Source organism: Fusarium solani (assembly GCF_023522795.1).
Source record: "Fusarium solani strain SB1 chromosome Unknown bctg00000007, whole genome shotgun sequence".
Taxonomy (NCBI): domain Eukaryota; kingdom Fungi; phylum Ascomycota; class Sordariomycetes; order Hypocreales; family Nectriaceae; genus Fusarium; species Fusarium solani.
In genome coordinates this window covers 2,035,985-2,060,435 of record NW_027072150.1, presented here as the reverse complement: position 1 = coordinate 2,060,435, position 24,451 = coordinate 2,035,985, and the positions used below count along the sequence as shown (strand labels likewise).

The window sequence follows — 24,451 nt, the reverse complement described above, 5'->3', positions numbered from 1 at the left end:
AGGGGAGAGGGCACTAACGTTAGTTGACGCAGACTCAAAATACCAGCCGGCAAACAGAATGTCTTGGCATTCCTCAAGCACCCCAAGCACCCCAGCCTTTACAGCTGTGGGGTCTCGAAGAAGCTTCTCTCCCAGTTAAGCCTCGGGGATGGGTGCAGTTCAATTTTTAAAGATGGTCGACCTTTCACAGCCATGAGGCAAGGAATGACACAGAAGAAAAGTGCAAGTGAAGGCCAATCTATCGTTACACATGGTAGCATCAAAACCCAACGCTATAAAACACAATAACGAAGATAAGGTTAAGCTTCTAAGAATAGAGCCCTGCCCATGACATTCGATCGGCCATCGCAGAAGCGGCAGCAACAAGTCTAATGGGGTTAGCACACCACGATAAGGGTGTTACTCACCTGAGCGCGAGAGAGCGGCCCAGGCCAGGCATTCGTATATGCAAGCGCTCGATAGTCGCTTTATCACCTGTGATATTGAAAGTGGCTGCGTCTATTTCGGTTTCTCAGCTTGACCCTAGCAAGCCATTGCTAGGATGCGCAAGAGTCTAGTTCTGGGCATGGTGTGCCAATCCTCGGATGGAGACCCTCTTTCTCCAAGGTGCATATAACCATGCCCCTCAGACTCCCTAGGCCCAGTAAATCTCACGTTGTTCACAATTCAGCAACGCATCTCTGAACATCACGTCTTGCATCATGTTCTCTTCAAACAATGCGCCAAAGATCCGTATCTTTGCCGGCCAAGCATCTTACGGCGACACTCTGGGTCTTGAGCTCGACCCGAGCCCTCCAACCAAGACAAGCAAGGTGACGCAGGCTATCATCAAACAGCGCTTAGAGGTGAGTGTACAAGAGTTGGTGCTCAGTTTCTTACCCTGCTGCTTCATTGAGGTCTTTTCACTAATAATTTTGGGCGACAGAGCCAGACTCGAATGTTCTTCCTCATTGACGGCGGCCCGGCGAGGGAGAAAAAGACTGGAACGATCGCGAACTCTCAACTACCCATTTCGGTAATTTAGCGAGAGAATATTTGGTGAAATAATATTAGCTGACGTCTCCCTTCGTAGGATTTTTACAAGATGCTAACGGACCTTGCACCCGTGGGTTCCACTGGGATCAACACACTGGTTGTAAGTCGCCCCTAGGGGTGATTTTCGGCTTCGGTAACTAACATGAGATGATACAAAATAGGTTACACATGATGATTTGGACCATATCCTGTATGTGATGTGGAGTCTGCCTTGTAAAGTATCTAGTCAGCTAACTCGACCACAGTGGTATTGCTGTACTCCTGCGCCAGCTGTAAGCAAATCCCCGCAAAATCAACCTCTACAGTGTTCGCTTGTGTGCTCATTCAATCCAGGACTACGCAGTCAGACCCCTCTTTGTGGCCACAAGGGATGTGGGCTGTGAATAACGGGCAGTCTCCTTTTCTGCACATCTGGCACAATTCCGCCGAGACCATGGTTAATGTAGGTGGAGGCGTAGTCTGGCCTATTCCTACTGGCATCATACATGATCTGATGGCTTGACAGAACTTTAACTTAAAGACAGAGAGGGAAATATATACGGCGAAGTTACGAGAAGCAGCACAATTGGCCGAGGCAGAGAAAAAGATCCCGGGCAAAAGGGGCGGAGGTATGAGGGGCGATCTGAACCACGATAAGCAAAAAGAAGACAACAGAGATTCTGCAAAATCGGGGGATTCCTCTGGTGGTCGAAGAGGCCGAGACAAGAGTCAGGGAAAGCAGAAAAGACAAGACGAGAGTAAGGACAAACTGGGCGAGACGAAGAAGACCGACAAGAAGGCCGATCAAGACGCCGCCGGGGACGACAACACTAGCCCCGTGAAGAAGCCTCCCAAGAAGATACCAAACTTGAACAAAGAGACTGGTTATTTTGACAAGGCTCTTGAAAGCATGAAGGGCATGGGACTGAAAGCCAGCAAGGGGCAGGCCCCGGCCTTCAACGACGAATGGAGTCCCGCGCAAAACGAGGCCAAACGATACCATGGCTTGCTCGGCTTTGGTCGACACGTAACTCGTGGAGGCACTTTCATGTTCAAGTTTCTTGGCCCTGGCGAAGCTGAAATTGCGTGCCTAGCCAAATATTTTACCGAGAACGTCAGCACCACAGCGACCATTCGCAAACTCACAGACAAGGAGATGCAAGTTAGAAAACTTCGTTTCTAGCTCCTCAAGCTAACTATCACCATAGTCACGCTGAGCATCCCCCGCTCCAGGTGGCTAACAAGGCTGAAGAGCTTGGAGACAATTTGTTGAGGGCCGTGAAGGATGACCCTAGCTTGAAGAATGTGTCCTCGATTGTGTTTGAGGTGCAGGATCTAGGCAGCAAGAACAGGCCACTCGCACTATTCACCGGCGATGCCAGTGCGTGCAGGATCTTTCGAGACAAGTGGAAGGGCAAGCCGATTTTCTATGACTTGATCAAGAGTATGTTTGCTGATGAAATCTGCGTGGTCACAAGGACAGCATCGTTAACTGACTTGCAACATCTAGTTGGCCATCACGGAAGCTGCTACAACAACTGTAAGAGAGCAAATTCCAATTTTCCATCTCACTGACACCGATGATGTAGTCTTCTCGAACGAAATGATCGAGACCGTTCGAAACAAAGTCAAGAACAAAGAGCTCGAAGCGGATGTGCCCTGGCTACCTAGTGTTGGATCTTGGGAGGGCGTCTTCACGGGGGATGCCGACCCGGACAGCAAAGAGGTCATCTCATTGGGTAACGTGAGTCAACATCTTTTCCCAGCAGTGGGTGGTTCAAACTAACGAACCATCAGGTCTTGGCGTATTTTTGCAAGTCAGTTGCTTCCCTGACACAGCTCCCTATTGAGTTGAACTGACTGTAAGGTGGCATCAGTGTGCGCGCCAGAAACTATCTTGTAAGTTTCAACAGCAATAAAAATGGTGATGTATCTCTAGGCTGATGACGAACTAGATCTCTGCGTCCCATGATAAGCACCCGAACCCGTGAGTTCTCGTCCCTTGATAACCGAAGAAGAGAACGTCTATTGTAACTAATCCTGTGGGCTTGCAGACACATCAGCACCCTCATCGGTATCATTACTGCCTCTATTCTTTACCCTGCGGAAGGTCTGGACAAAGGGCCCGTCCGTATCTACCTGACCAATCCAATCCACAAAAATGCTTGGGTTGAGCTATTGAGCTTCTGGTTCAGGGTTCTTGATATGACCGAATCCGAACCTAGCACTGATAAGACAGAGCCCACTACCATGACAAGCAAGTATAACCATCTCATGGCTCAACTGCTGAAGTATGCGGACCGGGAACATGAGCTCTGGGACAGCCTCGAGGGCAAAGCACTCCTTTCGCTACGTCCGGACGCAAACGGAGCCGACAGACGTTTCCAAATCTACTGCCTGAAGCCCAAGTCGTCTTACGGAGTCATTCGCATCAATTCCTACCAATGGATTGATAACGAAGAGCAGGCTGTGATCCACGCAGAGAGCCAGGACTGGGAGCACATGACACCCCATGATCCTGCGTCGGAAGCTTTTTTGCAGCATAACTACACGAAGGACTTTTCAATGCTGGGTTCTGGTGGTACCAAATGGACAGACGACAAAACCACTAGGCTGCATTTTGGGAAGGATGGAAAGGCTGTCTTCAAGCTCATCAACACCAATAACAAAGCCCCTCCGTCAACCCCTGTGCAGCAACGGCTCCCACACGGTTCCCCCTTGATCAGTCATTACGATCCCGACACTTGGAACAACCAGGGGCAGTTTGGAAGAGTAATTAATTTCATGAGCAGTTCAAAGATGAACTTCACTATGTATGTGTCTCCTTTTTTGTCTACCCCCATGGGTTGAGGTCTGACTGGTTTACAGTCAACAAAACACGACACCTTTCCGGAAGGTGTCCGACAACCTGAAAACGTTCTCGGCCATGAAGTTGGAAGATATAACTCCCCCTCCCATGATGGACGAGTCGTCGCGTCCTCTTGGTGCTCCCATCAGCAATCTTGAGCAGACGTCAGCCACCACGACGGGAGCGACTCCAGCAACTTCGTCATCCCATTCCGAGAAGTATAACTACGATGTGTTCCGCAAGTTCAACATTGACGCATTCGACATCCCTTCTGTTAATGACTTTGTGACAAAGGGCCACGTAAGATCTGATAACTGCTTGCTAGCTTGTAACGCTAACCCTATAACCCAGATGAAGATCAAGCACCTCGATTCATTCCCTCAGCTGCTGGCCTACCTTGTTGAGAATAACAAGCTGTCCAAAGAGCACGCTATCAATGCTGGAACCAGGCACGCCCACAACGGCCATCCAACGCTCGGCGCCTTGACCTACCTCATGCTCGGCACCGAAGGTGCTGGTACCGTCTTGAGGACTCTCCCGTTTGACCTGTCCGCCTCCCTCCAGTTTCTGAACGACAGAACCCTCAACCCTCTGCACTGGCCCGTGCAGCTGGTAGATGTTGCAGTTGTTGATACCAGCGTCCTCGAGTAAGTGCCTTGGTTATTATGGTCATATTTATGGGGACTAACCGGGACAGAAAACTTCTCGACAAGAAATCCGGCGTTCAAAAGTTCAGCATGCGCATCTTCCCCCAGATACAACCCGAGAACTTGGTTTGGGTCGTTCCCAACGAAGCTAAACTACTAGGCAAGGGCAGCTTTGAGATCCAGATCAACAGTTGCGTTGATGTCACAATCTATTGGCCGACGGAACCCAAACGGCGCATCGTCCACGGCAGGTTCCTTGGCAGTTTGCCCACGGGCAAGCAAAAGAGACATAATGTGCGCATACTGGCATTCCTCTCTGAGTAGGACTAGCTAACAAGTCACAGGTCGTCTGCGAGTGGCTTTTGATGCCTGGCGAGTCCAGCCCTGTTGTGTATCACGTTGACTTTGCCGACGAGAACCACAACACTGCCGACCACGAGATGAACATCCTGGAGATGATGGCTGCGTTTGACGGCGCTTCTGTCGACCTGGGTCTCGCACTAGCGGATGCTGTCTTTCCAGGGCTTATCAATGCTGAGAAGCCTTTGGGTGATCACATCAAGCTCTCGGAGCCTGGATTCACGATATGCCGTAGCTTTCAGAACGCTCGGAATCTGAGACTTGACGGCGTTTTCGGTAAGTTCTCTGTGAGTGATGTCGAGAGCTGGAAGCCCTTCCATGAGTATGCAAGCAACAGTGGACTCGAGGGATTCCTTGGCAGGATCGAGATCCCTATGCCTAGTATCCAGTTGTGTGCCCAGGACTTCTTTAGTACAACTGGCACTCGGGTAAGCATCATGCCATCATCAACATCACGGACAATTATTGACTTAGCTGTAATTAGATCTTCTTCCGGATCAATCATTCCATTAGGATTGGGAACTCGGACCTTGCCTATGAGATCGAAACTCGCCCGGGGCCTCAGACTGGACGTCTCTTCGAGTTTACGTTCCGTCCTGTCAACGCGGGAACCCAGACACCTTTGACCGTCAAGCAGCTCCTTGAAACCTTTGGTCTCGATGCTCTCAGCGGAAATGATGTCCCACAGTTTGTCATTGACGCCATCTCCTCCATCTCACTGACCTTTTTCCGGCTTGGCTGGAGTGGTGAGCTGGGTATCCGACTTCCGGACTATCTCGAACTTGGCATCCGGGTTGAGAACCTTTCAGTTACCGACTCCCTTCTAGAAGTCGAAGATGTGATGGTTCGCCTACGCATCGACAACCCCAGTAAGAAGGAGACGCGCAACTTCTACCTCCAGTCATGGGGCACATTCAGTCTTGTGAATGTTGAACACATTGCACGCCTCACATACGGAGAACACCCCGCGATAGCTTGGCCGAATGAGAGCAAATCATTGATCGACCCCGTCACGCTGTCTGTTCAATGTGTGGATACTCCCCTGACCCTCGGTCATATCCTGCGGCACTTTTGGCCCGATACCGAGATCGTTCCAGCGCCGTTCAACAAGGTCACCAACGAGGTTGGCCTGCGGGAGTTCTTATTTGAGACAGGCTATAGCAGTGAGAAGAAGAAGCAAGTTGTCGAATTAATCAAGATTAGTGTGGGGGTAACTCAAAGTCGGATCACGATTCTTAGTATGAAAGCAACCCTATACAGAGTGATTATAGCTAACCTTTGCCGAAGACGGCCTGTCATTGATTGAGCCAACACTGGATATCACCGCATACTCGCCGTTCGACAAGGTGAGCCGAACCCTCCACTTATATATCAACTTTGGACTTGATGCTGACCATGTGACTTTCTTAGGAGCTGAGAGCCTTCATGGTCACTTTCTCAGCCATGCTCACGATTGACGGACATATGTTGCTTGCCAAACTTGGTGTTGCAACTGGTAATCAAGCTGCCTTTGCCGTTGGATTGCGAGCTGGTGGCGAACCCTTCCCCGTCGGTGCCTTTCTCAGGTTCGTGAGCAGACAAATTGGCAGTAAGTCCCACATAAATTCGTCCACATTTGGCAAACCGAGTGCTTGATACTCATACCTGTGTTCACAGAGGCGTTTGACATCTCTTACCCGGAGAACTTTGGCACCCTTGACCGTACAGAGATCAAGGACTTCTCCCTCTTCGTTGCCAAGGGCAAAGATGACAAGTATTCCATCCAGGACTTCTCATTCCAGGCACAGTCCAAACTCGACCTGGAACTCTGGAAGAGCGCATCTGTGAAATTGGAGCGGATAACATTGAACACCGGGTACAAGTCTGTAGGGGGCTTCAACGTCGCCTTTGGGGCTGAACTGCGCATCAACGAACATCTTCTTCTCGCTTCAGCCAAATACGGCGACCCTCAAAACATCGGACTCAGCCTCTCAGATGAGTTCGGACGCGCCGATGAGAAGGGGTGGTTCATCCAGGTCGAGTATCCTGACGAAATCGATCTCTCGGCCATTGCCAAGAAACTGATGGGCATTGAGCTGGGAGACAAGGTCTCAGCCGTTGACATTGGCAATGACAAAATGAAGCCAGACAAGGACAAAGGCATTGTCATCAGCGATCTGGTCATGACACTCCAAAAGGCCAAGTCTGGTGGTGGCATCTACATCTCTGCTGAAACCAACTGGGCAGTATTCGAGTACATCGAGCTCGCTGCAACTTATTACGGCTCAAGCGAATGGGGCTTCTGCCTGAGCATGGACCTCAAGGATGATCTCCTATCTCTCATACCTGCCCAGTTTACCCAGAAATTCAGCGAGTGGATTAAGGTGAACAACACCACAGTCGCCATCTACGTGGGCAAGATCGATCCCAAAAAGGCTGGGCTGGATAATCCCAAACTGCCTCCCGCACCGGGCTCAAAAGCCAACACGCCATCTGGTAGCATCCAAGCCGGTCTCTCCGTGTCCACGACCATCCAGTTGACCGAAAAGTTTGGGCTTGTCAAGAAATGGATCGGTAAGGGTGAGTTGGAGCTTGAGGGTCATATCAGCACGAAAAGCGTTGGCATGAACGCCACGATACCCACCCAACTCGCGTTTGGCGACAAGGACGCAAGGACAGGAGAATATCCCATCGAGATCAAGGGGGGCTTCTACTTTGACATCAACCTCGAGAAGGGATTCGAGCTTGGCCTGTCAGCGGCCATGAAGATCCGCTCTCCGGCGGTCACCAAGGACCTCATCGACATCCAACGAGTTTCCTTGTTGGTCAACGAAGCTAGCGGTGTTGGCTTCGATACAAGGGTTGATGGCCCGTTGCGAGACCTCTTCGGTCTTGAAGGGTTAGAGGCCCGCGGTCTGTTGATGAGGGGTGTCTTTTCTGTTGCACAGTCCGGCATGCCAGAGCAGTTGAGTCTCAAGGGGGCACTCTCTCTTGCTGGGACAGGGGCTAGCGGACAGTACGCGACTCTTCACTCCGGATTGGATATGGCTCAGGCTAACACGAGGACAGCATCAATCTCTACTTTGCTCAGAGAGATCTCTTGAACTGTTACTTTGATGGACAGCTCCAGAACATTGACATTGCGGGTTTGATCAACTTTGGCCTGAAGAAGAAGGGCTTGCCTCAGGTTGCAGAGGAATTCCTCGGTGGCAATATCGTCATGAACAACCTTCAACTCGAGGCGGCATTGAGCGACATTGACATTCCAAAGCCGAAGAAGAAACTGAAAAGTGGCTTCTTTTATGAAGCCAGTCTCTACATCAAGGGTATGCCACCTCTCTCCTTTATCTGTCACCTTTCTCGATTCGCTAATCCCTTTTAGCCGGCTCCTATCGCTGGTCAGGCTACACCTGCATCGAAGTTCACGACAACGCCTTGCAGGTCATTTCCATGATGTCACCCGTCTCTTTCTCCGCTGAGTCACAGAATTTCTTTCGCCTCACCCGTGGATCCATTGTTCCGCGAGACCACTCCATTCCCAGGCCCAATGGCGAGCAATACGACGAGAAGATGTTCAAGGATGGCCCCATCATCTACATCTCCAACCGAAACCCTGACACCTGGCTCCTAATCAGCCTTCATCTGACCCTCCTCTCACTCGACTTTGAGTTGACTGTCCAGGGTGATCGATCCGGGTTCGAGCTGGAGATCCCAAAGGCCAATGTCGGCGTGGACCTCTCCCAAATCGGTCAGCCAGGAAACCTTTGGGTGTCACTAGAAGGGTCGGCCAAGGTGAAGCCAAACGAGATGGCCAACGCTGAGCTCAAGATCAACGCCGCCTTAAACCTCGAACTGCCGGACGTCATTCTCTCCGGGCTCCAACAGCAGTTGAAGCTGCCAGGCAAGGTAGCGTCTGTAGTGTTCAACCTGGTTTTCGAATTTTCCATCGGCTGGCCGCAGACCGGAAGAGGCTTCAACGTGACTTTTACAGGAAATGCCAACGCTCTAGGTCAACCCATCAATTTGTTCACTATGGCAGTCAATCTAAGTCCACAAGAGCTGGATTCCATCCAAAAGGTTGTCACGCAGGCGGTGCTGCAGTTCGTCAATGTGTTCCCTGAGCAGCTTATCAGAGATTTACTCGGAAAAGATCTGAATGGCGTCGCAGACTTCTTGAAAGAGAAGTTTGGTGATGATCTAGGCAAGAATCTCCTCACAGCAATATCCATGCTTAGCAAGATGAAGCCCGAGGAAGTTGTCAAGCATCTCGGGAGAGAATTCCTTGGGTTTGTCGGCGATGGCGCTAAGAAAGCCTTACTCGAGGCGCTTGGGGTTTACTATGGAGCGAGGGATGCCATGATTGTGATGGGCCAGAAGTTCAACGACCTCCTCAGATGGATACCATTTCTGTCTATTGACAGCACTCTCCGGGTTAGTGGAGGCGCCGCCCTGAATGGCTTAGAGAAGGGGCCAGGGCTTGCCCCGTCCCTAGAAGAAGTCAGGATTTATCGTCTTGACGAGAACGGCAACAAGCTCGAGGAGAACATAACGCCGTTTAGTGTGAGCGCACCGACCAAAATGCGAGTTACAATGGTTGAGGAGGAGCCTGGGCGGGGAGTAGAGGGGGAGAATGGAGTGGCCCCCGCTGGTGTATGGCAGGTGGGGGTTAAGCAAGGAGACGAGACGGTCATCCAGGAGTGGACACAGCAGCAGGTGGACGAGTACGTGCGGCTACAGAGACTTTCTCTCCTTGAAGTCTCCTTGGAGGTTTTTCCGGTTGAAGAAGTCTTCGATGCAGCTAGAGGTCTCTTTGAGGACCTCTCGGACGAACAAGTGCTTGAGTATATGGTTGAGGCCAATACTAATGACGAGAACGTACACTCGATCCAATCTTTGGGGTAGATTACATAGGATGAATTCAAGGTCTCATATTGAACATGCGGGCAAACATAGACGTCGAGATGATAGAAAAATACGTCGTGGTGAACTATGGTGGTATAGTCTATTACAACCTGTGAATTTATTAATATCATTATTCTTTGCTCCTCGCTAACTTTAGGGTTGGAGAGGAGATAGCACGCTCTCGGCTCCCAAGACAAGGGAACTCTCTTGCAAACACCAACCGGGCCCAGACTTTATATCGCACGGTACTATCATATACTGTACCAAATGTCTTCGGGTTGCATCTGGTGGATATCACCGCAATTGATAAGTGTTGCTATAGTCCTAGAAGGTTAACCGAGATGAGGGATGAATCGGTAACTTTGAAGAAAATGCCGAAAGTCTCTACAGCTAGCATGAGTCGGCACCAGCCAGCTTGAGAAGTTGCTTCAAGCCTCTGGCTGGGGGTTCTGGACAGAACCTCTGGAGGCTCACCACCATTTTCATGGCCTATAATAAGAACACTATCAATTCAGTTACATTAACAATATTTACATGTCATAAAGGATCCCCAAGTCTAAGGTCTTGACTCCAGGTAACTACAAACGCTTTTCTCCTCCCAAGAAGCGACACCAAAGACACCATGACATCTGTACAAAAGAAAACTCCGACTTCACGAGTAAGCCATCCATCCATGCCAAGGGTTTTTGGACCTCTCGATCCTTGAAGCGCTCATGTAAGCGGTACCCTGCAGACGATCCTGAAACTCCTTGAACTTTTTCGTAGGCGCTCTCTTCTCGAACAAAATGTCCAACTCGAGATATGACAGTGACTTGCACTCAGGTAGTCTCAGGTAAGCCCATATTAGGCAGAGGAGGGTGGTACCGATGTACACGAAACACACCCTACCCTTGAGGTTCCATGCTGTTGGGCTCAGCATTTGTGGGACCACGACGTTGTTGAGCATCATGAAGATGTTGTAGGTGACTCTTGCGAGTGCGACTGTTTTGACGCGGAGTCGTGTTGAGGGGATTTCGGCAACCAGGACGTAACAAACAGGACCGATGGTGATGTTATAAGTGAAAGTCATGGCAATGATGATGCCACCCAAGATCCAGTTGGTGACGCCAGTCGAGGCCAGGGCAATGGACGAAATTCCGCCAACAGTCAAAAAGCCAAGGGCGCATGACAACCCAGTGAGATAAAGCTTACGCCGGCCGACGAAAGAGAGAAAGATCCAAGAGATCATACCTCCCAGGATACCCATGCCGTACATGCCAGTGGACAGCGTGAATGAGTGTGCGGCATTAAATCCAGCCTGGGTAAGGAAGTAGGCTCCGTACGAGGTCAAGGTAGAGCCGCAGAGGGCCTGGCACGCCCAGACAGCGCATGCAATCTCGGTCCTGCGGCGGTTCGCGCCTTTGAAGCAGTCTCTATAGCTCGCGCCTCCGTAATTGTACTTGTTTTCGAGCTGGTTCGTATGTTCCATGACGACGATGGTGTCTTCAATGTTAAGATTGTGGCCGTTGGTAAGTCGTTTCAGAGCCTTGCGAGCTTCGTCCGGTCGTTCGTGACGGATAAGCCACCCTATCAAAGTCAGTAAAGGCGTTGCAAAGCGGCATCGTAAACAGGGCACTTACAGGGGCTGTTGGGGCAAAAGCACACGCCAATGATGAGAGGCACGGCAATGGCCCATTGAATCGCGAACGGCAGTCGATAAGACCACTCAGTTTCGTCGTCGACAAAGATGCGAAGAACACCCATTGCTGCAAATTGCCCAATCAACCAGCACATGTTGACATTGCTGAGCAGAATAGCTCTCAAGGTTGATGGGACGACCTCGGCGGCATAGGTGGCGGCGAGGGTCTGGATAACACCCCAAGGGAAACCTACAACTGATAAGTTTCTCAATCCATTAGATGCCATACACGATGACACATACCGCAGAGTGCCTGTCCAACTGCAAGCATGGCGATGCTATTGGCAAAGAAAGAAGCAAAGATTGCAATCATGAGCCAAATCATGCAAAGGACCAACATCTTCCGATACCCAATCAGATATGTGATGTAACCATGGGCAAGCAGGCCAACGATCTCGCAGGCAATGGCGGCATTTTGCAGCCCCATCTGCCACGTTGGCGAAATCTCGTAGTCCTGCGTGACGGTGGGATCGTCAATGTTTGTTATTGGAGTTCCATACCTCCTGCGAAAGGGCGGAAACGCGATGAAGCCTTGTATCAGCGACTTGTCAAATGCCTCCATGATGATGGTGCAGAACAACATCAGAGACCACGCTACAGCCTTGGGATACTGACGACAGCATCCCCAGAACGTAACCTGGCGTTCTTTCTGCAGCGTCCTGCGGACGTGGTCTGGGATGTCGTTGGAGCTAACAGAGATTCGACCCGGGCCTCCCATATCGACGGCCGTGGCCCAAGCTCTCGACCGCGGGGATACAGACACAGGTTCTGAAACAACCTCCTGGTCCTTCGCCGACGCTTGCTCGCTGTGGATTTCTACAAGGGCGATCTCGTCGCGACTGTCATCGCCCTTGTGACCTCGGCCAATGAATGTGAGCATTATTCATGGAAAGATAACGATGGAAGATAATGATGGAATAGTGTGTAGTGAAATGCAAAGACGTGGAACAGTGTAACATTCATCGAGTAGTCTTGAGCACGGAGCACGGGTGATCACTGCCTTAAGATATCTAGGGTCCCTGACTGGGGGTACAGAAACATTGCCTCGGGTCGAGGCATCGTGCGATGCTTGTCACCCGGAACGACTGCATGGGCTGTCACTCCAGGTTTGAGGGGAAGCCTGGAGAAGCGGCATGCTTGGCGTCAGGGGCCGACATTCCCCTTACAGCAACATTTTGCTGGGTTAATCTCCACAAACGACAGGAAGAGAGAGTAATTATGCAACCTCTTAATCTGACATATCACAGGCAATCATCAGGAACAAAAATAAAGGCGTGTGACCCCGACTTCGCTTGGAGATCGGCCCGTGACAAGCGGGTAAGCGATCGGTTTGGGGTAAGGCTTGACATGTCAGATGCAGGTCCAGGGGTAATTGAAACACAAATTTTGCCCCGATCCGTTGGTTCTGGGTGTGACTCGGGCCGACATTGCGACCCGGATGTCGGAATACTACCCCACATCCTTCGTGATATTTAACAGCCACCCACATTATTGCTGCTTTTCCCTCTCGACTTTTCCCAGGCAGGCGTCACATGGTGCGGCCCGGTCAAGGGATACATAATGGCAATGCTTTTCCGAGCAGCCACCTCCAGACACGATTGGATTGTCGGATATGAGATCCATGCTCGAGTTGGTTGAGGTGTTGGGAGGATTCGAGGTGCTACGCCAGTGGTATCACTTTTGACTGCACAACCCCCACAACCCGTGGCAAATTGGTCAAGATTAATGCCGATGCCTCCCTATTCCTCGGCTTACTCTCTGCTTATGGGTTGCTCCCCTTGCCTACATGACAATAGCTCGGTCTCCCATTGACCTCCTGCATTGGCGGCACCCAAATGCGGGAGGTTGAGGTCTCCTTCTCACTGTTTGTTGTTGCGACACACTTCCAAAAGCACATCAGCCACAATAACAAAGATCACAGCTACTAACACAGATCGACTACCCCCGTAGGAGACTCCCAAATTCTCCTTGCTTTGCAAATGGCTGACAGAGAGGCAGAGAGGCATGCGGATCAGGGAACAAACAGAACACCAGGAGCTTAGCTAATCCTTCCCTAAGAGTAAGTATAAGGCAAAATAAAAGAGTTTTAATATCTTGATTAAATTATGATATTATTTTTATAAATTTAATCCTGAATTTTACTAAGAATTCGTCCAGATCTTTGCCGTTCTGGCGTTCCGTTTATGTCTTGACCTCCGTGAGAGGACACAGAAGAAAAAAGTGGGTGTGCAGGGTAAGCTCATGTTTCCCAGGCACGTGACTGCGCGATGCCAAGTTTTACCGCGGGGTCGCTCCCCCAGGCATCACTCTCCAACACGAGCAACCCTTAACACAATCCCCCGTGGCCTCACCATGTTCAAGAAGAAACCCGAGATCAAGAACCTGGCGCCCTTGCGCTCCTCAGACCGTCGCAAACTCGCTGATCAGATCATTCGCGACTATCAGATTCCGGTTCCTCAGTCATCAGCTGAGGATGATACGTCATCAGGCGCGCAACAAACGCTCTCTTCTCTACGCAACTCTCTCCTCCCAGAGTCTACCTCCTCTGCGCGGTTTACGACATCCTCCGGACCTAACCTGGCTCAAATAAGTGGCACCATCTATGTTGGTGCATGCCCTGGGCAGGATGAGAGGATACTTTGGTTCCAGCTTGGGAAGAACCCAAAGCTAATTCCGACCGTTTACACACTCTGGCATAACCCCGATATTGTGCCACTGCTACACACGCCGGACTTTGTTGTTGAAGAGAAACTCACCCATGGCTCCGACTTGATGATTCCTGGCCTCATCAAGGCACCAAGCGCTGAGTGGGACTCAAGAGCTAAAATAGGCTCCGTCGTCGCTGTCGCTGGCATGCAAAAGGATACAGTGCCTTTGTGGATTGGAACATGTCAGGTCGACATATGCAACCTACCACCGAGCGTGAGGGGACAGAAGGGTGTTGCAGTCAAGGCACTGCACTGGGCAGGGGACGAAGTTTGGAGCTGGAGGCCTCTGGGGAGTGGAGGGCAGGCTCCGCCGGAAAGCATAGAAGGTTGGCCAGGTTTGACAGCACAGCTTGTCGAAGGAGTTGAACAGCTGTCCGTGGAGGACAACGAGAACGACGGACAGGAAGCGGACGACGGAGCACCAGTTGAGGAAACTCCCAAGGACGACAGGGAGACAGCAGAGGAGGAAGAGTATGAACCCACGACAAAGGACATTGACGAGGCATTCCAAAAAGCCTTCCTCTACGCCATCCACAAAGCCAAGGCGGAAAACCCAGGCCCCAAATTTGGCTTTGTGTTCCCTATCCAACCCTCCTTTCTCATCTCCAACATGATCCAGCCCTACCTCCGGTCCCAGAATCCACAATACTACATCATCAAGAAGACGTCGTGGAAGAATGCCAAAAAATTCATCAAGCATCTGGACAAGTTGGGCTTGGTCAAGTCCAAGGACAGGAATGGCGGAGAGACGGTCATTCTCGATATCGACTTTGACGACGAGCTGGTCACTGGATTCAGGCCTTACAATTTGCCGAAGCCTAAGCCAGCGGGCTCTGAACCAACAAAGACGGGAGAGCAGGGCGGTGGACAGGCGGCTTCGTCTGCCGATGTGTCTTTGGGACAGACAATCACGATCCAAAACGTGTATCGCTTGTCCCCTAAGCTCGTGCCGACATTGCTTCCTTCCAAGACGGAGTTTTACACCGCGCAGCAAGTCTCGGCCGCTCTCAAGTCATACATCGAGCAACGGCCAGAGCTTGGAGGACAAGGGTCATCGACCGTCAAGCTCGACCCATTCATTGCAAACAGCATTCTGGGGTCCAATCCGAGCCACGATGACAGCCAAGCTCTTGCATCAGGACGCATCTCCAGAAGTGCCCTGCAGAAACGCGTGCTAGAAGATTCTCATCTCTGCCAGCCTTTCTACGTCATCAAGAGAAAGGATTCCGCATCGGAGCAAAAGCCCAAGGCTGGACATCCGCCCCATGTCCTCGTCACGATCGAAAAACGAACAGGCACCAAGGTGGTCACCAAGATTTCCAACCTCGAGCCCTTCTTCATCGATCCGCAGCTGCTGGCCCCCGAACTACAGAAGAAATGCGCCGGATCAGCAAGCGTCGGGCAAGCCAGTGGTTCTAAGCCCGGTCTATTGGAAATCGTCGTGCAGGGAGATCAGCGAAAAATTCTCGTGGGAGAAATTCTGCCCAAGAGGGGGATCGATGCCAAGTGGGTGGATGTGGTGGACAAGACAAAGGCGAAGAAGAAAAAGTGAAACCTGGGTTGTTAGGAGGGACATAGGCGAGACGTCTTGGCAAAAAACGAACGATTGATAACTAATGCACACATAAGCAGTGATTGCCGCCAAGCCAAGCAGCTTTATCGTCTTGGCGTGTTGGCCCATACTCGGAAAACCTGCTTTTGAACTCTTGTCCTGGCGGGGCCATTGTCATGATCCAAGTCGGCCCTTCACTCGAGGCTGATGGCCCAAGCTGCCTTTAACTCTTTGTGATGGAATCATGTCAGACGAGTCGTCGACTCCCAAGGCTGAGCAGGCTGGCAGGGTTCGGAGTAGAGAGACCTAGAAATGTTCTAACTCCGACGATGTAACCCTGTGTAACTCTAAATCTTTGCTCAGATTTCAATCTTACCCTCAAACTCTTATCGTGTGACGGGCCGCGCGTCATTGATGAGATGAGCCCCATTTTGTCTGGTGCCAAGAAACACCAACCTCTTGACCCATCGAGAGAGCGCGTCATGCAACCAATGGGCTTGCTACTTGCGCCATGAAAGATACATTCGGACAAGCATCTTGAGACGCACAGATAAAAGTACCCATTAACAAATGCTTAGCAGGTGAATTACCGATGCCAAGACGATACTGACGCGTGGCAATCCTTGCAAGACAAATTACCGTCGTCGCCAAGCTCACCTCGCCTTGCGGAATTAGCGGACATATGCGCTATGCTGACAAAACTGGGGTCTTGGCCTTGCTATCCCACATCGTCGGCCGAGACGGCCAAGGGCTTGGTACAGTTGATGTCCCACGATGAATTCGAGTATTTATACTTTTTTGCGCCCAATTCACAATGGTCGCTCCTTTGTGTTGTATTCTTGGCATTGCTACATCCCGCTCCTCCTGAATTCTCAATCGCCTCTTGATCAGGAACAGCTGATAAGGAGAATTCACCAGCTGTTAATCAAGCTTCTTAGATATGTTGCGAATTGGCGCCCTGATAGCTTATTTTGCAGTATTACCCTGCCAAGCTCTTGTTCCTCGTCAATCAAACAACGACGACCTACCGCCACTAAAGTTTAACGACGATGGGGCCTTCCAGATTTGTGTGTTCTCGGACCTCCACTATGCAACAGGTTGGTCTCTTACATGCCCATTGACTCAAGTTCCGTGTTGCTGACTATGATTAGATGCATCAGGATCAGGTCCAGACGTCGATCGCAGATCGACCAAGGTCATAGGCGATGTGCTTGACTTTGACACGCCGGATCTAGTCGTGTTCAACGGAGACCTCATAAACGGCGAAGACACATACCGCGACAACAGTACCCATTATGTAGATCAGATCGTCGCACCGCTGGTGGAACGCAACCTAACCTGGGCTTCCACATACGGAAATCATGATCACAACTTCAACATCAACGGAGATGACATCTTGGAGCGGGAGCAGGGGTTCACCGGTTCTCGAACCCAGAAGATGGTTGATGGGACGAATGCCGGCACCACCAACTACTACCTTCCCGTATACGCATCCAATTGCACGACGACTCGAGATTGCACTCCTGAGCTGCTCCTCTGGTTCTTTGATAGTCGTGGAGGCTTCTACTATCAGGGTGGGCGTCAGCACAATTGGGTACACTCGAGCGTGGTGGAATGGTTCAACGAAACCAATGCCGAACTAGTCGAGGAATACGGCAAGGAAATCCCATCCCTTGCGTTCGTCCACATCCCGATCCACGCCTCTTATGTATTCCAGCAACAGGCTGATGGCCCCGGCGAGAACACCCAGCCAGGCATCAACGAGGAAGATGTCGTGCAGCAGGGCGATGGATGGTGTGCCGAAGGTGAGAGCGGAAGCTGTGACTACGGGGATCAGGACCTGCCCTTCATGCGCGCGCTGGTCTCGACGCCGGGAGTTATTGGACTCTTTTATGGACACGATCACGGAAATTCCTGGTGCTACAAGTGGGATGATCAACTTCCCGGCATGAACATCACCGGAAGCGGCATCAATCTCTGCTACGGCCAGCACACGGGCTATGGAGGTTATGGAGACTGGATCAGAGGCGGACGCCAGATCTTTGTGACACAAGAGGGCCTGAAGGATCTCGAGATCGATACGCATATTCTTCTCGAATCGGGCGACGTTGTGGGCAGTATCTCGCTAAACTCAACCTTCAACACGGATCGCTACGAGGCGACTCCGAACCAAAAGACGTATTGGGATAGTGCTAGCAGTGCGCCTACATTGGCCATGGGTGCTGGTGGCATTTACGCATCGACTCTGCTAACACTGCTCTGGTTGGCGGTATAAAAATTTGAATACCTTGATATTTAGTCGCAAAAACAATTGAAAATGAATTGAATCCATTCTCAGCGTAAAACGTGACGTGACTGCAGATACCGGCGAGTGTGTAGAGACAAGATACCCCCTGTTTTTCGTCACATCGCCGAAATCGGTGCGAAGCCGAGCCAGGGCCACCAACATTCATAAAAGCATAACCCTGAACAAAAAATACGAGAAAGTTATTAAAAAATCCACAGAGTTTAATTATAATATTCTCTATTTATTAAGCTTATATTTTTCTCTTTTTAAATGCTAGGGTACTGCGAAAACACTGCCAGTCCCCACTCCTTTAAACCATCCATACTGACGAACAAACAAGGACTCAATTGTACTTCAATGACGTGCAATTAAATCCTTAGAGGTTTATGTTCTAATTTTGTTAAATTATTTCTAAGAATTTCTCATATCCTTTAGGTAAGAATCTATGGGTGGCTTGAGGGGCTAACTGTCTTTTGTCTCATTCTTTTTACGACCGGGTGGAAGAGTACGAAACATGATGGTGAAAAAAAACAGTCTCGGGACTACAACGAGGTTAAAGCGTAATCGGAAAGCCTGCTTACTGAGTGGATGGCACCCTTGCTTGGCTGAAATGTTTCACAAGATGTTACGGTGGCGGTCGGGCGAGGGCATATGAGCAATAAAGATGACATTTGGTTCTATTCGTAACACTGCATCTATATATCTTTCCAGAGATCAAACAAGTGCAACTCTTAGCACCACTCTATTCGTTGTCTCTAACATCAATGACAGTCGACTTGAACTTCCTGGCAGGAATCCTGCGGTTGAACAGGATATCCGTCTCACGATACGTGCGATCCTTGAGCTCAGGCAAGAAGAAGAAGGCCGAAAGGAAGCACACAACGGCTGTACCTCCCCAGACGTATCCACACTTTCCAGCGAGATCCCATCCAGTAGGGTTGAGGAGTTGCGAAGCCAGGTAGATCATGGGGATCTCGGCAACATAGTAAGCCGCACGACCGACACCGGTGCTCAGAGCACGAAGACGGACTGAAGATGTCTCGGCAATGACGGTGTATGTGGTGGGACCCAGGGCTCCGGCATAGACGAAGGAGATGAGGATGCCGAGAACGGCCTGGGCGTAATTGGTCGCGTTGTTCTGCGGGATGGAGGCGCAGATGCCGAGGAGGAATAGCAGGGTAATGTTGACGGCTGTGCCCCAGAGATAGATGGTGCGACGTCCCCACCAACCGCTGACGGGCAAAGAGATGATGTTGGCGATGAATTGAAGGCATGCGTTGATCAGGTTGAGCTGGAAGGCACGGTCGGAGTCGACTCCGGCTTCTACATGATGCATTAGTTGTCTGTTTTACTTGCAGATATTTGAGAGGAACTTACGCTCAAAGAAGAAGGTGGCCTGGTTGGCAATCAAGTTACCAGCAAAGTTCTGCGACGCGTACATCAAACAGGTAATGATGGTTCGTCGCAAATCAGTGCCCTTAAAAAGGTCGAGAAGGCTGGGAGAACCACCTGTCTGTGCTTCGATCTCGACGGTACGCTCCATCATGGCAAGGGACTTTTGAGCTTGTTCCTTGGAGTCGGTGCCGAGACGCTCGATGGATCGGAGGGCTTCTTCCTTGCGGCCGCGGCGGATGAGCCACCATGGGGATTCCGGGGCGAGGAAGACGAGGATTAGGAGGGGGGTCTAGAGGAGTTAGCATCGTGGGCATGTTGTGAGATGTGGGAAGAAACTCACGGGAAAGACCCATTGCAGGGCCAAAGGCACACGCCAAGCCCACTGGTCGTTGCGCTTGTTGTAGGCATACGTCGCACCGGCGACGATGATTGAGCCGATGGACCAACTCATCTGCAGAGTTGCCGTGCAAGCACCTCGGAGGGCAAGGGGGACAATTTCGGAGGCGTAGGCGGGTGCATTGGCGATGAAGAAACCCCATGGCACGCCTTCCAGTGCTTGTCCGACCACGAGAAGGGTGAGGGAGTTGGCCTTGAAACATCGGATTAGACGGAGCCCTCAGCTAGGGAACAGAAGAGGTACTCACAAAGAAGGAGACAAAGATCGTAGCATTCATAAGCATCAAGCCCAAGATGGTCGTCCAGCGATAACCCAGATAGTTTGTGATGGGACCAGCCATGAAGACGCCGATAAATGCACCACATTGACCGGCTTGGAACAGGGCACTCTGCCACTTTGTCGGGATGGTGTAGCCAGATCCTTCAACGTAGACGCCGTAATGCTTCTGGAAAGCTGGGAGGGCGACAAAGTTGCCGTTCAAGAACATGTCGAACGACTCCATGACCTGTTGCACGGTTAGCTACTACACATATTGCGCCATGAACCGATCGTAAATCGAGAAAGGATCGGCATGATTGCGATTGGGAAGACTGACAATCGTGAAACACATAATGAATGCCCAGAAGCAAGCCCAAGGATGCTTCTTGGTAGCCTCCCACACGCCCAGCTCATGTTCGCGGTTCTCGCCATCAAAGGCATCGTTCATGAGATCCGAGTTCTTGAGAACCTCAGAGTGGTCGACATCAGCCTTGCCCTCGAGGGCCAGGTCATCTTGCTTCTCAAGAACAGTATGCGACATTGTGAAGACTGCCAATGTTGCCAAGAGACTTGGATCGCCAAGGCCAAGAAAACGTATCGGCCGGCCAAGATAATTATACCTCTAGATACCATCTCCACATGTTTGGGGGAGTGGACTCTGCATAAACAGACGTCGACTCATTCAAGTGGTCAACGCTTTCCTCCCCCAAAATTATCAGAGCAATGATAGGTGCGCGTCTGCCAACTCGGCAACACGGCAACTCGTGAGTTTGCCTAACACTTGATTCGGATTGGGCTCCTTCGAAAGTCTAAGCTTCTCCGCGATTCAATCCACGGACAGCTCTCCGAGACGGGGCTCTCGACCACTTGGGGAATAGACTAGTCTGGGGATGGCTTACATTCGAGACAACGTGACAGGCATGACGGGCCGAATGCGGAGAGACGCTATCCTCCTCCTTGTCAGGTTGAATCCGTTCGCATTGGAAGAAGCCTGGAGAAACCCCAGACCACAACCGAGGTCCTGACGTGATTACCCACCGTAGAGGTAACGTTACATGCGAGTGCGGAGGCATTAAGGGGGAAATGGGGCAATGCCCCATGGGGTCCGTGAGGGATGAGGGGATAAGCAAGGCAAATGAGGGGATTAGCTCGTGCGGGGTTTGTTGGTCATAATTATTCCCTCTGGGATTGGTTCGTCCGATGCCAAGGAACGGTTGAAGTTTTGAAACGCGTGATTTGGGCAACTCGGACAAAGCCCGACCGTCTCCAACCGCTCTTAACCTCACTCTACGAATTCATGTTCACCGGTTGTGACTGGGTATGCTGGGATCTTGGAGTTGGGGTCTCAGGCAATCAAGGCTCATGTCGGTTGGGGTAACTCGTACTGGGGGGAAATGATTGTCTGGATCATCAAATACCCGCAGTCTTTAACCAGTGGCCAGACTGACGGACGATATGGATTTGAGAGTGTCACAAAAAGAAGCATGGACTTGTTATCGAGGGAGCCTTTCACATGGCACAGTTGGGCGTTCTAGATGTGAGCGTCAAAATTCCCGCCAATGGGGTTTTGGCGATTGTGAAAACACACTACTTCCAGAGGGCCAAGCATCAGGAACTAATGATAGGGAAGAGGGCCTTACAGGGATTCTATTTCGTTCTTTAAGTCTTCCACGTCTTCCTTGGGATGCTAGTCGCCTGCCTGGGGCTCCCCTTCTCCGCACCAGTGATGCTACCCTAGAGGATCGGAACACCACTCTAGAGCTAATCTACTGGTTATCTAGCACTTGAATTCCTTGACCTTTCTCATTGGACCCGTTACCGAAGCTGACGGTTTGAATCACTACATGTCACTCAATGTTTATTATAATCTGCGAAACGTCCCTTTTTACTCAGGGAGCATTCTGTCACAGGAACTAGCCATTAACTTGTCTGCCACAACTTGACACCTGGGACAAGAATATGAGACAGGCCCAAACAGCCTCTACCCCATATGTTATGAGTTATTAATGTCAGCTGTTTGCACGCTTGTCGACTGGGTGATGTACGTCAGCACAAATCAGAGGCCAGGCGCGGAAGAGTTCTTCTGATGCGGGGAACGGGTTACGGAAGGTTCCCGAGCGCGAACAGACACCACGGAGAGCTCTCCGATGTGGAGAAGCATGAGGAGCGGGCGCAATGGAGAACGGGGCCCCGCATGACTCGCCATGACACACTCTCCTCTCATCCAAGCCTGCTCTCTCCACTTGTTCTTGGTCTGGACCATGGCCTCATGGTCAACCAAGGAAGAAGACGTATTATGTTCGGCCGAGACTCCGAGAAAGCTCACCTGACGATGTGTATTTAAGTGACAAGGACTCCTGGTTTGCCTGCATTTGCGCTGGGTTATGTGCCATGATCCTGGGTCATGCTTGTACTTGTGTGTTGATGGTGTCCAAGCCGCAGTGACAGACTTGCCACGGCACAAAGTCATGATAAGAAGATAAGATGGAAGTCCAATTAAGAAAGAAGTGTGTTTAAAATGGTGGATCTGGCGTGTAATTTTCCGAGCCGCTCCGCCTTCCCCGACCAGTCTCGAGATAGCGGCCCTCAACGATAACCCTGGTGACATTTCACCCTTGTTCCGTGCCATGTCTCTACTTTCTTGACAGAGAGGAGGAACTTGTAGATTGAAAAATGATGTATTAATTCGTTTAGAGAATAATACAATTTGTAACGCCATACCCATCCCTACTTTACCCTCCCTTCCCGCCAACCGAATCTATTTAAGCACCCTTGTCTCAGAGCTTGCTTCGCTAAGATCGTGATCCTCGGGATTGGTATAGACAATCTCAGTCTCCACCTGCTTGCGAATACCCCCCCATTGAGCATCACTCTTGTATGTCTCTCCTCCAACTGAATCATCATTGAGGCGGACATGACCTGTGCGGTTGGACGTGATCAACGTGGCCATTCTCACATTGGTGATTTCATCATGAGGCTTGTGTGCATATCGGCCATCCGCAGCCCTTGTGCCGTCGCGGTCTCTTGCGCCCTTAACAATGTGGCCTAGGAGGGAGGCAACGTTCATCTCGATGTAGAGCTTGAGGAGATAGGTGAGTTGATGGAACTGCACATAACTGCGTAGATGTGAGCTTAGTGGTGCCAAGATTTGTGCAAGGTTGCTTACACGACAGGACTCGGGAGGAACGTGGCTCCCATCAAGACACAGTCCAGTGTCACCGACACAAAAACCATGGCGACGTTGAAGTGGAAGAGTTGCCAATACTTTGTCAAACCACCAGCAATCAGTCTCGAGCGAACAAGATAGATGAAGTAAAGGTTGAGACCAAGATCGACAATCAAGAAAACGGCCTTCTCGGTTCGGTCCCAAATGATGTTGATTTCTTCGTACAGGTGAGAGATCTGTAGACGTGCCGGGATCCAGATGCAGAAACCGCTCAGGTTGATAAGGCTAACGATGATGGCGACTCCCCACTTGATTTTGTTGACGCCTGACTTGCGGGGAAGCAGCAGGGCTATTCGGTTGATGATGATCTGTAAAATGAACTGGATCTGCATGCTCCAGAAGACGACTGCGAGTAGATATGTTAGAGACCGCCTTATCGGAAGAAAGGTTCCCAGTTGAATTCCTTACTGATGAAGAAAAAGACCCAGAAACTGAGTGAGGGAAAGGCAGGTCAGCGTGACGTCCAAGGAACGAGTTCAGGTTGATCTGGAGGTGAAAGACAAACCTTGGCGGGACGATACCCTTGAGCCACATATAGGTGACGAGACCCATGCAATTACATCCAATCCACTCCAGCCAACACATGATAATGTACGCACTGAATAGTCTCTGCCTCCTGTACGCGCCAAGAGACTGTTTGAAGGCGAGTGAGGCTGTGAAGACGGCTGAACCCAAGCTGAACCCGAAGATGACACTGGCGATGTTCATCTCAGTCTCCCCCGGCACCTCATTCTTGTACCACGGGGGAATAAGAAAACCGGTCATGTTGCCGATCCAACCTCGGACAAGGATTGACAGAGTGTAAAGTCCGAATGCGATCTTTGATGCTGTGCTCGAATGATTCCCAACGGAATATATAAAATGAAATAAAAAAGAATGAAATAAATACAATGGCTACTCGCTTGCTGAGTCCATCAAGAAGCAGATGAAGCAAATGTTGAAGGATCAGGCTCGAATATAGGTCACAGCCGTGTTAGGGATGCCCCCTGATCAGCAAACCCTCTGGCCTTGCTAGTGAACTTGATGCAAATGAATAGTGTAGTACTACTCGACTAGCAAATCGCGGGGAGCGAGCCGTTCCTACATCTTGGCCGCTATCTTACTGGTGTGCAGACCTTTCCCAGCTGCCTGGCTGCAACGGTGATTTGCCTCTAGGCCTCGAAGATGTCTAGCACTGGGAGTCGTTCATGAAGAAGTGGG

At 50.7% G+C, this 24,451-nt stretch overlaps 6 protein-coding genes across 6 annotated transcripts; 3 read left to right on the top strand and 3 right to left on the bottom strand.

Annotated features, from left to right (window-relative positions):
* Nucleotides 1–701: 701 nt before the first annotated feature.
* MRS44_011563 (uncharacterized protein) lies at nt 702–9,750 on the top strand (the record flags this gene model as incomplete). Its single annotated transcript, XM_065619778.1, has 24 exons — nt 702–845; nt 926–1,015; nt 1,073–1,135; nt 1,197–1,225; nt 1,281–1,307; nt 1,369–1,477; nt 1,556–2,176; nt 2,248–2,458; nt 2,525–2,554; nt 2,604–2,758; nt 2,812–2,831; nt 2,892–2,913; nt 2,970–3,001; nt 3,069–3,827; nt 3,883–4,162; nt 4,214–4,509; nt 4,560–4,803; nt 4,854–5,297; nt 5,354–6,079; nt 6,141–6,215; nt 6,280–6,457; nt 6,526–7,864; nt 7,918–8,174; nt 8,231–9,750. 24 exons carry the CDS (start codon nt 702–704, stop codon nt 9,748–9,750), a joined length of 7,671 nt encoding a protein of 2,556 aa, XP_065475850.1.
* Nucleotides 9,751–10,402: 652 nt separating this feature from the next.
* MRS44_011562 (uncharacterized protein) lies at nt 10,403–12,308 on the bottom strand (the record flags this gene model as incomplete). The annotated part of the gene is made up of 3 exons (XM_046278389.2): nt 10,403–11,316; nt 11,370–11,618; nt 11,672–12,308. 3 exons carry the CDS (start codon nt 12,306–12,308, stop codon nt 10,403–10,405), a joined length of 1,800 nt encoding a protein of 599 aa, XP_046134723.2.
* A 1,472-nt stretch (nt 12,309–13,780) lies between these two features.
* On the top strand, nt 13,781–15,688 carry MRS44_011561 (uncharacterized protein; the record flags this gene model as incomplete). The annotated part of the gene is made up of 1 exon (XM_046275699.2): nt 13,781–15,688. The coding sequence occupies one exon, from the start codon at nt 13,781–13,783 to the stop codon at nt 15,686–15,688; it is 1,908 nt and encodes a 635-aa protein (XP_046134724.1).
* Nucleotides 15,689–16,628: 940 nt separating this feature from the next.
* Nucleotides 16,629–17,963, top strand: MRS44_011560 (uncharacterized protein; the record flags this gene model as incomplete). The annotated part of the gene is made up of 2 exons (XM_046283962.2): nt 16,629–16,785; nt 16,840–17,963. The coding sequence occupies 2 exons, from the start codon at nt 16,629–16,631 to the stop codon at nt 17,961–17,963; spliced, it is 1,281 nt and encodes a 426-aa protein (XP_046134725.1).
* A 754-nt stretch (nt 17,964–18,717) lies between these two features.
* Nucleotides 18,718–20,566, bottom strand: MRS44_011559 (uncharacterized protein; the record flags this gene model as incomplete). The annotated part of the gene is made up of 5 exons (XM_046272629.2): nt 18,718–19,298; nt 19,353–19,659; nt 19,711–19,959; nt 20,015–20,272; nt 20,363–20,566. 5 exons carry the CDS (start codon nt 20,564–20,566, stop codon nt 18,718–18,720), a joined length of 1,599 nt encoding a protein of 532 aa, XP_046134726.1.
* Nucleotides 20,567–22,783: 2,217 nt separating this feature from the next.
* On the bottom strand, nt 22,784–24,016 carry MRS44_011558 (uncharacterized protein; the record flags this gene model as incomplete). The annotated part of the gene is made up of 3 exons (XM_065619777.1): nt 22,784–23,141; nt 23,192–23,597; nt 23,851–24,016. 3 exons carry the CDS (start codon nt 24,014–24,016, stop codon nt 22,784–22,786), a joined length of 930 nt encoding a protein of 309 aa, XP_065475849.1.
* Nucleotides 24,017–24,451: the final 435 nt, after the last annotated feature.